Consider the following 13,704-nt stretch of genomic DNA (forward strand, 5'->3'; position numbering starts at 1 on the left):
TGGGAGGTTCCGGCAGTTTCCAGTGGCCCTGCTGTGGAAATGTCAGGTCAACTGTTGTACTTTGGCCATTTTTTTTCTGGCCACAAAAACTGGCCAAAGTAACTGCCCAATTTTTGTGGCCAAATGAATACATAGATAATAATAAGGTCATCAAAGATCACAATGGACATCCTTGTAAAATTGTTAAAACATTCCTGGATGTTTTCTTAGCTCACCAAACGTTTGCAAAATATTCAGAAGAAATAAGGTTGTGTGTAGTAGTGACGACGGAGGATTAGCCTGTGTTGCAGCTGCATTCTCATAATTAGCAGCCTCTGCAATATAAGCAGTATCACTATTTCATGAATCATTACAGTAAGGGGATCCATAATAATTGCAGTAAAAAAAAATTGTCTATACCGTCACCGCGATCTCACTCTCAATGAAAATGATGACTGGAACGAATTTGGCAATGTGGTCATTTGGGAATAAAAAAATTGCAGTGGGGAGTGTTTTTGAAAAAAAAGCTTATGCTCAAAAACACGCAATAAAATGTGAAAAGGTGCCCAAAAATGGGCAAGCTTCTAAAACAAGCTTTTAGGCAGAAAAATAAAAGCTCAAACACTGGTAAATGCGGCTTTTTTTTTAGCTCTTAGTTGTAGTTTATTAGCAGTCTTGAAAATGTCCCATGCCTTTTTAATTGACACTTGAACCATTGTTATTCTAGTTTATCTATAACTTTGTTATGCGCACCCCGCTTTAATTTTTATTTGCTGCTATAATGCTTTCACTGATATACTACTTTTATCAAACATAATGCACTAGTTATGTTTTATTGCTTACAAAGTTACCGTAAATACTTTGACATTTGGCCTTATTTCTATTTTCTTATTTTGATATTGTCCTTATTCAGTGACAGCTTATTCATGAAAAAACAAAATGCATACATTATACAGTTTTGTCATTTCCATTTATTTACGTGTTACTTGTGGGATACTTTTTCAGTTTTTTCGTAATTTGTAACTTTAGCATACTGTCTTTTTCTGCAGTAGTAACTTGGCCCACCGCTACTACCTGGCTACAGATCCAGTAACTGGGGATCTTTATGTTTCTGATGCAAACACTCGCAAAATATATCGTCCTAAATCGCTGACCGGAGCAAAGGATTTGATCAAGAATGTGGAAGTCATCGCTGGCACAGGAGAACAGTGTACGCCATTTGATGAAGCAAGGTGTGGAGAAGGAGGAAAAGCGGTAGAAGCAACGCTAACAACACCAAAAGGTAATTCACATTAAAGTGTACTTTCAGTCATTTCAAAAAACTTGTTCTAGCTTCTCTTCCTCTCTCTCCAACAGCTGGAAATTAGTACCTTCTTTTTTTGGGGGTTTGGACCGTCTTTCACGCCTAGACATGAATGATATAGCACACCCCCTCCTCTCCACTGTCTCCTATGTCCACCTGTCACCTCCAGGGAGGGAGTTTTTCTGACAAGTACCACAGTATTCTGTGCAGATATGGCACAGGAATTTGGAACCCAGCTGGGTCACACATAGGAGGCTTCCCACTCATGCTGTTAGACAAGACAGTGTGTATGGATATGCATGGGAAAACCCAGATGGGTCCCAAAGACTGGGCAGAGATCTTTGGCACATCTGTTCATGCTTCAAATATGGTGGCATGGCAGAGAAGGTGGGGATTCAGTATATCGGGAGAACTGAAGTTCCTCTTTAAAGTGTATGTAACTTTCTTTTTTTGCTTTGGATGGAGAAGGTAAGGGTTAGACTGTTACGTACCTTAGGTGTGAGCCTGATGCGTGGAGAGAGACCTCCCGTACAACCATGGCTTGGAGACCACTGGAATGGAGACAGTGGTGGTAAGAGCACGGTGAGGTAAAGGTGCCTGTTCCAGTCCTTGCTGCAGTGTGTAAAGGAGCCAAGAGGAAGCTGGAACCGCTGGGCAGGAAGCAGGGGATGCAGGTCAGCAGGCTAGCGAATACAGGTCAGCAGGGCCGTGGATGCAGGGCAGCAGAGCCGTGGATGCAGGGCAGCAGAGCAGCAGGTGCAGAGCAGCAGAATAGCGGAGTCAGACAAGCCGGGTCATACACATCAAGGTAAGGCATAAACGACAGGCAGGAGAATAGTCAGAGTCCAGGCCGGGTCTTAGCAACAGGTAATCAGGCAGAGAACTGAGCTGGGTCAAACAAGCCAAAGTCAGGACTGGAAATAGAAGCAAGGTCGGGAAGCCGGGTCATACACAGGAACAGAATGCTTCTCACTGGAACAGGAACACAAGGAATGGACGCAGATCAAGCCGCAAGGTGCAGCATTCCTAGAGCGTCTTTTATAGACCGTTGGGTTCCAAAGGTGCGTCTAACGCGGTTCGCGAATGCGCATAGGCGCACGCCTACGGAAGCTGGCAGAACGTCCCTAACAGGTTTCATAAGTGTGGCATATAATAGTTTGAAGCACTGCAGTACATTCACGAATGGCTGGATGTAAACAAACCATGGCTGCCACTTGAAGGTACAGTAGGTATGCAGGTATGAAGAAGGTTGGGTTAGGTTAGTTCAGAGGTTGAGGCTAAAAGAATAATGCATTTATCCCTTAACACTCAACATCTGATTTTGAAGTTAAGATTGACAGCGCGTATTTGCCTTCTCTACTTGTGTATTTATTATTAGCTAACAAAGTATGTAATATTTTTAAATTTTTTTGCTTGCTAGCTACTTCCACTGCAACTGCTTTTTCTCAAATGAAGGTTGCAACTTATGCCACGTACACACAATGGGAAATTCTGACAACAAAACTCTGGATTTTTTTCCGACGGATTGTTGGCTCAAACTTGTCTTGCATACACACGGCCACACAAATGTTGTCAGAAATTCCGAACGTCAAGGATGCGGTGACGTACAACACTACGATGAGTCGAGATCAATGAAGTTCAATAGGCAGTGCGGCTCGTCTGCTTGATTCCGAGCATGCGTAGGATTTTTGTGCGTCGGAATTGCATGCAGACAATCGGAATTTCCAACAAGAACTTTTGCTGTTGGAAAATTTGAGAACCAGCTCTCAAATTTTTCTTGGCGGAAGTTCCGACAGGAAATGTCCGATGGAGCCTACACACGGTCGGAATTTCCGACAACAAGCTCACTTCGAACATTTCTTGTCGAAAATTCCAATCGTGTGTACACGGCATTAGAACATATAACCCCCCAGCATTACCTATATATTGGGAAAGCCAAACTTCTATTTTTGTACCACATAATGGTTGATGTATAAAATTATTGACCCTGCATTATTTGACATCATTGGTCCTTGACCAATATAAGAACTTCAGTTGAATGGAGTCACAGGCTGCTCTATAGCTTTAAAACCTTCCTTATTTATGTGCAGCTTAAAGTGGAGTTCCACCCATAAATATAACATTACATCAGTAGTTTTAAAAAAATGTCATTAGTCCTTTACGATTTTTTTTTTTTTTTTTTTAGATGCCTTCAAAGTGTTGTTGCTAGGCAGAATAGTTAATCTTCCCACTTCCTGCACCTAGGTGCTTAATGCTTCCTAACCTACACCGCACAGACTCCTGGGAATGTAGTGGGTGTAACTTTCCAGGAGTCTGTGCATTCCCCAGTCTCAAAGAATCATGTGACTTGGACAGCACAGGTGCTGAAACCTGATGTGACACTGCTTGTGCAGCACTGAGCATGTGCAAGATTTGCAAGGCTGAAATCCAGGAAGTCATACAGTCTGGCTTCATGATGCCCACACTTAAGATGGCCCCAGTCAATTTCTATTTTATAAAGTGTCTAAATGCTGTAACAACCTAACAAAACGGACCTTAGTTTACAGACTAACTTTACTAGAATACATTAAGCTTGTGTATTACAGGGGTATTTATATTTAAAAAGTGAAATTGTGGCCGGAACTCCGCTTTAACACACCAGAGTAAGCTTTTTGATACAACCCCTTATGGGGTTGGGTTTGGTCTACTCAGTGTCATACTTCATTCAAATTTGATGTGTCTACTTTGAACAGACTTTTTTTTTACACAGTTTTGTCATTATCCTGGAAGACTTCTCCATGCTTCTTTAAATCACCGCACTTGTGAGTTTTACTCGTCCCAGTGACAGTGACACAAACATCAAATGTTTTCTTTGTCACAACTTTCTTTACTTGAGCATGTTGCAAAAATACTTCTTCTAGGATAAATCAGAAAATTCTGAACATAAGTAATTCACCCAAGACCAAAATACAAAAAGGGTGGTTAGATTTTTTATAGTATATTTCTGTTAAAAACAAGGTAGGTAATTTCATCAGGTTTTATACTTTAGAAAGTAAGTTTCATCCAACTATCAATGCACAGTTTTCAATTGTAATACTTTATTACTGCCCATGGTACTGTTTTTCTTCTTTTTTTTTTTTTGCAATAAGATTTTCAGGACAAGCTTTCAGGGTTCTACTCCCTTCTTCCAAGCTCCAATCAGTACTGATACACAAAGTTTTAGCAATATGCTAAGTAGAAATCTGCAAATGCAACAATCTGTGAAAACACACACACTCACGCACAGATGCTAGTTAAAATAAGAAAGTTAGCATATAAGGAGTAGAGAAGGGGACTGTGGAATGGAAGGGAGGGGAAGAGTCACAGAGGTGAGAATGATGATAAGAATGTTTGATATGGATTGAGAAGGCTGAGGTCCTCATTCACTCTGTTATCTCTTGTGCAAAACAGAATTATTTATCATTCGCAGTTCAAAGTGTTTATTTTCTGAGTACTCTTAACATTACCAAATTATTCATGTTTTCCATACAGTGGTTTGCTTGTGGGACATGATGTCCCACTGGTGTGCAGTAATCATCTTCCTTGTATTCTTAATGGTGTGCCTATGTAAATTAATTATTTGTTGTAATGCCTGTCCTGGCTTACTATTGTCCTATCTCTAGCTGAATATGTTGCATTAAAGCAGAATTAAACTCTGCTTTAATGCAACATATTCAGGAGGTTTATGTCATAATGTGCTAGTGTGCACATTATGGCAGACTCACCTGTCAAATAAAGCCCTTCAGCGCTGTGCTGTCAGCATTCCAGCTGGTCCTTGGCTCTTCCATCTGATCCTTGTCTTCCTTCCAGGTTCCTCTGTTTCGCCATTTAAATGACTGGGCTGTAAAGACGTAACTCCTGCACATTCACTTCATCATGGTTTCGTAAATGTACTGTGCATGCGCAGCTCAGTGCACAATACTGTTGAAAGGCTGAGAGAAGCATTTGTGTCATAAAAACCCTACTTGTCAGTGGTTTTGAAAAAATTAAGTTTAATTCCGCTATAAAAAAGGTACACCACATTACTGGAGATGCAGCTGTATGATCCAATAATACTGAAGGTTCCTTTTATGTGTGTGAAACTTTTTAATTGTGTGGCTGCACAGTTTATACCATTTATTGTTGCAAGGTTTTGTTCAGTTGTTTGTATCCCTGTCCACAGAATAAAGTTTCCTGCTCATTAATTTATCTGAGGTTGGGTGATTGCCTGAGGGTCAGCACTGGAGGTTGTTGGAAGATTTCTTCCAACGTTTCATCCTCTGTTATGATAGGTTGCTGGTCTTTGATTATCTTTTTTATCCCCTCTATTGCTGAATAGCATGTGGTTACTAGAGGTACACGGCTATTTGTTTCTATTTCTCTTTGTATTGTAGGTGATTTTCTCTTTGGGTTTTCAAGGCAGCATTTATGCTTGTACAGATGATTTTGTTGCTGTAAGCTGTCTAATGAAAGGATTATGGTAGTGCTCTAAAACAACTCTAAGACAACTATTTATGTCTTCTGGGTAAAAGGCATTGTTATTGGGCGCAAAAAAAAACAGGGATTTTATCAGAACTGCATTTTTATAATGGATCTTAATGCAGATCTATTGTTTTATATGGTCCCGTTGACATAGTACCTACAGATCAGAAAACTTACATTGTGTTGAAATCTGTAAAATCAACACAGAAAAGTCTGTATCCAAGGTCATAAATTTAACTTTGTATGCCTGTAAGCTCATGTGAATGCATGCACATGTGTACACATGCAAATTTAATTGTATGGAAGTAGAATTCTTTGCATCTAAACAATTTACCAACGTTTACGTGTCTATACATTTGTGAACACAAGCATTTCATGGACTATTTCATGCATTTTTTATGAAGGATCTTTCTTTCAACAAGATCCTGTGTAGATGATCATTACAATCATGTGCATGTGCCCTAATATGACAGAAATAAACAATTATTAGGCTATTTTTATCACAATAGTTAGGGAAAGGTGTTTTATTTTGAATTCAGAGTGCTGATTTACAACATAGGTCCCAATTTTTTAAAAATTTAAGAAAGCAATTTCTCCGTTCATTCATAACTTTCTTACATGGAATGATTTGGTTAAAAGTTTTCACTGGATTACACCTCGAGGGTATAGGTTCATCCATCAAATATCAGTGTAATAGCCAACATTCTCCATCTTGTAAACCAAACAGGAACATTTCAGGAATTAGGGAGATGTAGTAAGTAAAAGAATGATCACTTGCCTCCAGAAATCAGTTATATTCAGGAAAGACAAAATAAGGTATATAGAATCTGCATGGCTTGGGTGGATTGTATGCAGTTAGAGGTGGACATACATCCCTTTTTTGTGTGTAATTTTCCAATAGATAAATACATTTGGTGTACAAAATACAAATGAATCAAGCAATTTTTTTTAAAGCTGGCGATATGAACATGTGAGAAGAACACATTGGGGTTTACTTATTAAAGTTGGAGAGTGCAAAATCAGGATCACTTCTGCATAGCTTCCAGGTTTTATTGTCAAACCCTAACTGAACCAGGTGAGGTTAGAAGCTGATTGGCTACCATGCACAGTTGCACCAGATTCTGAGTGCTCCTGCTTTAGTAAATCTACCCTATTGTCCCAGTCTTCTGCATTCATAGTGTGCTTAAAAATATTGGAATAATTATTAAACCTGACCCCATCCGCACAAGCCTTGCCTATATGTATATAACCATATCTATTTATGCAAAACATTACGAGTCTAAAAATACACTGTATGTGTGCAATAAATACAGTTGGCAGGTGTGAATAAGACATACTTGATAGATGTGAGCAAGTAGCTCCAAATGTTAACGTAAAACTGTGACCATTGAATCAACTTTAAAACAACCCCTCCTTGACCTATGTAGCTGCAGCCACTCTGGGATAATTTATCCTCAAAGACTGCAACACAATCTTTAATATCACTTTTTTGTAACTCAGCTCCCCTTTGCCAGCAGAAATTTGACAGCCTGACAGCCTTTTAAGCTCTAATGTAAATAAAGAGCAGGTGTGTAGGAATAGGGGAGAGACTTGAGTGCTGACACTGGACTTGGAAGACTTTGCTACCTCTGTTATGATCATTGAGAATGCATTGCTCTACAGTGTCTACAGCCGCAATGAGGGATTATTCTAAAGTTTATTTACTGCTTGATAAGATTTTGTAAACGTGTCAGTTTCCATAGCCTGGCAACAGTTTTACTTTAAAGTGTATATAACTAATCTAACAATGGACTTCTCTAATTTCCTTCCATTTTTATATATGTTCTATCTATTTGATGAATGCCAGAAAATATTAATTGATCCTGACACTTGTGCTATTTGCCTGTGCTACACTATATAATCGGTTTTCATGGGTCACTCCCAATTTGTATTACATTTTTGTTCTTGGGTTTAGATACATAATAATCATCACCAGCACCAGGCAGACCATTTCTGTTCCTTTTTAAAGGCAATAAAATTGGCTATGGTGAGCAGAGACAGAAAGCAGTTATTGGACAGGCAGATACTTCAGGAGATACCTGCTGTCTATGATGATCTTAAAGGATAAGTTCACCTTGTTTTTTCTAATTTCCCACTCCCCTATGTACAATATGCCATTAATGTACTTCTTTTGCAAAAATAAAACAACTTTTCTTTTATTATATGCATGCTAACCTCACTGTCTTTATGGATGTTTCAAAACACTGCCCGATTACTTCTGCCTTACTTCCTGGACAGACTTGTAGGTCATGGCACAGGAAGGAGTTGACCAGCTGATCTCAATAGTGCACACCCTGCATCATTTACCCCCAGCTGGTCAACTCCTTCATGTGTCATGACCTAAAGTCTGTACAGGAAGCAAGGCAGAAGTAATCAAGCAGTGTTTTGGAACAACCATAAAGAAGGTGAGGTATGCGTGTGTAGAATAAATGGACAGCTGTTTTATTGTTGCAAAATAAGTACATTAATGCTATATCGGTACATAGGGGAGCTGAAATTTGGGGGGAAAAAGGTGAACAAAGGTGAACTTATCCTTTAAGTGTTCATACTTTAAGCTACATAAAAAAATTGCCAGATAGGAAATGCTATTTTTATTTTATTTTTTTACTGTTGTGGGTGTTGCAAGTAGATAAGAAAAGTGTAAATTGTCAATTGCACTCTGTGCTGTGTTTTGTTGTTCTGACTTATTCTGCTCTTTCGTAAAGGCATTGCTGTGGATAAGAATGGATTAATCTACTTTGTGGATGGAAAGGTTATCAGAAGAGTGGATCAAAATGGAATAATATCAACACTGCTGGGATCCAATGACCTGACCTCTGCACGGCCTTTGACCTGTGACACAAGCATGCATATCAGCGAGGTATTACCATAAACAATAATGATAGATGCTTGGTCTTCTAATCACTGTTTAACTAGCTTACTGTGATACTGAAAATTGCTCACCTGGCAAATGCATATAGCTCATTTGGCTTTGACAATATTGTAAAATCAATAGTTGAATGTTTTAGTAAAATAATCACATTATCTTATGCGCAAAGTCTGCATTGAATGATGAGATGAAGCTTGTTTGACCAAGGGCTGAATCCACTTTAGATTACACACACATGCACATATTTACACATACATTTTAAATTATATATATATATATATATATATATTTATAATGATATATATATATATATATATATATATATATATATATATATATATATATATATATATATATATATATATATAAAACTATCACAGTGACTATCACCCTTGAACTTTACTATCTAGATAGATAGATAGATAGATAGATAGATAGATAGATAGATAGATAGATAGATAGATAGATAGATAGATAGATAGATAGATAGATAGATAGATAATTAAGAGTCTCAAATAGGAAATGATTAATTCTGAAAGAACTGTAAGTCAGTCCTCTTCCTTTACGAGTGTCCAGAAACCTCTCACCCTTCAAGGTTGAGGACCCCAGAGTACACCAAATCCATCTTCCTTAAAGGGACCACAACCTAAACACGGGTAAAACATAGCACCTGTCCAAGAGCCATCCTTAGCGTCCTATTCAAAATAAATATGTATATAATTATATATGGTATATACTGTATGTATACTGTATGGCTTAGGAATTCAGCATTCGGGGGGAAAATTACACGTTTTCCTAACCTCTGCTAGTACAGGAGAGAATTCCAAAATGCTTGATATATAAAATGCATCATTATGAAGTTACAGTGAGAGCCACCTGTTACAGTAAACCCTTGTTTATTGGTGACATGTCATAAACAGAGATAAGAAGTTGGTCATCAGAAGTTTTAAGTGTTTGTAAACCCTAAATTTGTTTTTCAGCATGCTTGGCATCATGCCTCACTGTATAATGTTTTCTTAAGGGAATCATTTTTGTGACTTTGCTGTAAAATGTCTTACCTGGAGATCTTGCCATTAACAGCACTTCCTATTTCAGGTTGACAATGTTAAACCATTGTTTGTCAATTAATTGCAGCATTGTCAAACCGTACAAGCACCTTTAATTGATCATTGGGCTGTTTGTCAGGTCTGATCATGCCTCCTGCAGAATTTTTGCATTAACCCTCCTAGCGGTATTCCCGAGTCTGACTCGGGTGAGATTTTCTTACCAAAAGCGGTAACCCCGAGTCAGATTCGGGCTTGCCTCGCTGCAGCAGTAGACAAAGTTACTTACCTTGTCCCTGGATCCAGCGATGCCACCGCGCTGTGTGAGCGAGTGGGTGCTCGCTCGATTCACACAGCGTCCTCCTGTGCCGCCGATCTCCGTTCCCTGCGACGTTACGACGCACGGGAGCGGAGAACGGCGCCAAATTCAAAAATGTAAACAAACACATTTCATACAGTATACTGTAATCTTATAGATTACAGTACTGTATGTAAAAAATACACACACCCCTTGTCCCTAGTGGTCTGCCCAGTACCCTACATGTACTTTTATATAATAAAAACTGTTCTTTCTCCCTGCAAACTGTAGATTGTCCATAGCAACCAAAAGTGTCTCTTTATGTCAAAAATGGTTTTAGAGCAGCTAGAAAACAGCGATAATAAATTATAATCACTTGCAGAATTGTGCGATAGCGATTTGTGGGGAAATTCATCATAAAAAAAATGACAGCAACAATTCTGCAACTGAGCAAATTTAAGTGATTTTGAGTTGATTACATTATTGAATAATTTTTATTTGAACTATATTATTATTTGGTATAATTATTTATTATATTATAATTTATAATAATTTTTTGTTTTTAAAAAAATGTCATACCCGGGATGCCTATTAGATTCTGGTTTGGTCAGATTTAAGTGAGTTATTCCTAAAAATTAGAGGCCTACAGTATAAAATGCCAAATTTCCTTGCAAATAATGGTACCGCTTTCAGCATCTTTTTTCTGAAAGAATCATACCGCCAGGGAGGTTAAAGTGAGTTCTACCCTTAGTGTGTCTCTACCGTCTTTAAACAGTACTAGCAGTTCACTGGTCCATTTCACTTATTTCTTGCCATTACTGTTTAAATGGGATCTTCTGCTTTTGAGAAACACATTCCTATTACACTTCCACAATCACTTATAGTATTGCCCAGTGTGATTTGTTTACATTAATATTTTAGCCATAAGCTTAATATACAAAGGTGCCTGTTGATATAATAGGGAATAAGTTATTATCAGTATTTTTTATAAGATCATTGCTACCTATTGGGCTGCGCAAGGTAATTATTACAAACAAGTATAAATAACCAAAGATCATTAAAAAGCTGAAAACTGTTATAAGGTAATAGTAGCATATATTTTGTCAGGCAGCAGATAAGGAAGAAGTAGTGGACTAGAAACTGAAGAGAGCATCTTAAACAGGTGAAACATTTCCCATCATGTACAAGGAAACTTGTGAACTCTGTGACTTTTTTTTTTCCTGACATGAAAATACAAAAATGATCCAAGCAATTTATTGAGAAAGTCCTAATTTTTAGCTACTAATGTATAAGTTCAATAAGTTAGATTTTCACAGCCGTTGCAATTTTATTTTCTTTAGGTAAGGCTTGAATGGCCCACAGACTTGGCTATTAATCCAATGGATAATTCTATATATGTTCTGGACAACAACGTAGTTTTGCAGATCACTGAAAACAGACAGGTCCGCATTGCTGCAGGAAGACCCATGTATTGCCAAGTGCCTGGTGTTGAATATTCCATAGGAAAATATGCAGTCCAAGCAATATTAGAATCAGCTACCGCTATAGCAGTGTCCTATAATGGGGTTCTTTATATCACAGAAACGGATGAGAAGAAAGTTAATCGTATTCGACAGGTAACCACCGATGGAGAAATTTCGTTAATTGCTGGAATACCATCAGATTGTGATTGCAAAAACGATGTTGTCAACTGTGACTGTTACCAGAATGGAGATGGCTATGCAAAGGATGCTAAACTGAGTGCACCATCTTCTTTAGCTGCTTCACCTGATGGCACCCTCTACATCGCAGACTTGGGGAATATTAGAATCCGGGCTGTCTCCAAAAACAAACCTGTCCTCACTTCAATTAATTATTATGAAGTTGCCTCACCCACTGACCAAGAGCTCTATATTTTTGATGTCAATGGTACCCACCAATACACCATGAGTTTGATTACTGGAGACTATTTATATAACTTCAGTTACAGCAATGAGAATGACATAACTGCAGTAACTGACAGTAATGGAAACACTTTCCGTATCAGGAGGGATCCAAACCGCATGCCAGTGAGAGTCGTTGCACCTGACAATCAAGTGATCTGGTTGACCATTGGTACAAATGGATGTCTGAAGAGCATGACTGCCCAGGGACAGGAATTGGTGTTATTTACCTATCATGGTAACAGTGGACTCCTAGCTACTAAAAGTGATGAAACTGGCTGGACAACATTCTTTGAGTAAGTACTATGCTAGTGGTGTTATTTACTGTTTATTACTAATGTTTAAAGTTGAACCCAATCATTAAGCATCCATAGTTCTACTGAATTGTGGTTCCCAAATTATGGAATACAAAAGCTGGGCATTTTTAACCAACGTACCTCTCTATTGATGTAGAAGCAAGGAACATAGTTTTTGTAACAGTGACTAGTGTCAAAGAAAACAGGGGGTCTTGCTTACATAAAAACAAATTTTCCTTGCCCAAGTTAGTGCCTCAATTCTTATATACAGTTGCAATACAATAGTCAAAAATACATGTGGGCTATGGCAGAAGGAGAGCAGAAGATATACACTGTGACAAAAGAGGGTGTTTGAGCAAGGGGAGAGAAACTAGGGCCCACGGTAGTTTTAGTTCTTTGTGCTTGCTTTAATCCATAGACGCTGCTCAGTTACTCTTAGCTATGACCATGTTTGTGCTTGACCACCTGGTAAGCCTATCCCTATTCAATAATTGTTTAGTCAAAATCAGTTGTCTGGCAAAAGTTCTCAACTCTGCTTTGTAGGAGCATGAGCTGTGTTTTATTCTTGTACCATTAAACCGAATTTCCGTGCTGGGCAGTTGTTGTTTTTTTTGTTTTTTTTTTCGGTCTTTTACCTGTAGCTTTAAGGGAAAATTAGCTTTTTAGCAAACAAATTTAAAAGTGAACTAAGTCTAAATATCCTGGCCATCCCTCCTGAACCTATTACACACAAGGTTCGTGATATCCTGTGTTGCCAGTATAGTTATTCTTACACAGTCTCAGAGAGAGTATTCCTTATGATCCTCATAATGGCAAGCACTCATTGGTCTGCTCAGCCACGTAAAGTTGATGACCAATGAGAAGTGCATGTGATGCTTCTGGTAAGATGTTCCAGAAGAAAAAAGTGCTTCTCTTCTTGTCACACTGATCAATGAGCAATTGCAACTGTGAGCATAACAATGTATACCCACTCACATGGACCACTACACTGGCACTGGCATCACAGCTATTATGTGCAATGGGGTTTGGAGGGGTGGTCAGGATTTCTGGAGTTCACCTTTTCATTTTTTTGTCAAAAAGGGAACTTACCCTTTAATAATGCTGGCTGAAATAAATTTGCTTTGTTTAAAGTTCAATCATTGACATTATGATTTTGCACTATTGCTTTTAAGATAGAATTTCAGATGCATGTATTAAAAATACTTTTTTTCCTAGCTAATTAGACACATAAAAATGATTCCCTTTCTAGCGTGACAGTATTTACTCAATAAAATAATGACTCTATAATCACATCAAACAGCTAGATATGAGAAATCAGAGGCACCTTTTTAAATGATAATTTACTATTTTATCTCAATGGGATCCAGAAAATATTTTGTGCAAAAGAACAAGTCATTCCAGCCATGAAAATGACATAATTGGAAATAGCAGGGGGTTAGGTAAACACATGTGGCATTATAAACTGGAGTGGAATTG

At 38.2% G+C, this 13,704-nt stretch overlaps 1 protein-coding gene across 3 annotated transcripts in view; it reads left to right on the forward strand.

Annotated features, from left to right (window-relative positions):
* Positions 1-13,704, forward strand: part of TENM3 (teneurin transmembrane protein 3) — a 1,530,681-nt gene that overhangs the window by 1,470,647 nt on the left and 46,330 nt on the right. For all 3 annotated transcript variants that reach the window (XM_040333815.1, XM_040333823.1, XM_040333831.1), the window contains 3 exons: positions 1,029-1,261; positions 8,506-8,660; positions 11,351-12,228. In XM_040333815.1, the coding sequence (XP_040189749.1) occupies positions 1,029-1,261; positions 8,506-8,660; positions 11,351-12,228 (1,266 nt within the window). The remainder of the gene's footprint in view (positions 1-1,028; positions 1,262-8,505; positions 8,661-11,350; positions 12,229-13,704) is intronic.

Source organism: Rana temporaria, chromosome 1 (genome assembly GCF_905171775.1).
Source record: "Rana temporaria chromosome 1, aRanTem1.1, whole genome shotgun sequence".
Taxonomy (NCBI): Eukaryota; Metazoa; Chordata; class Amphibia; order Anura; family Ranidae; genus Rana; species Rana temporaria.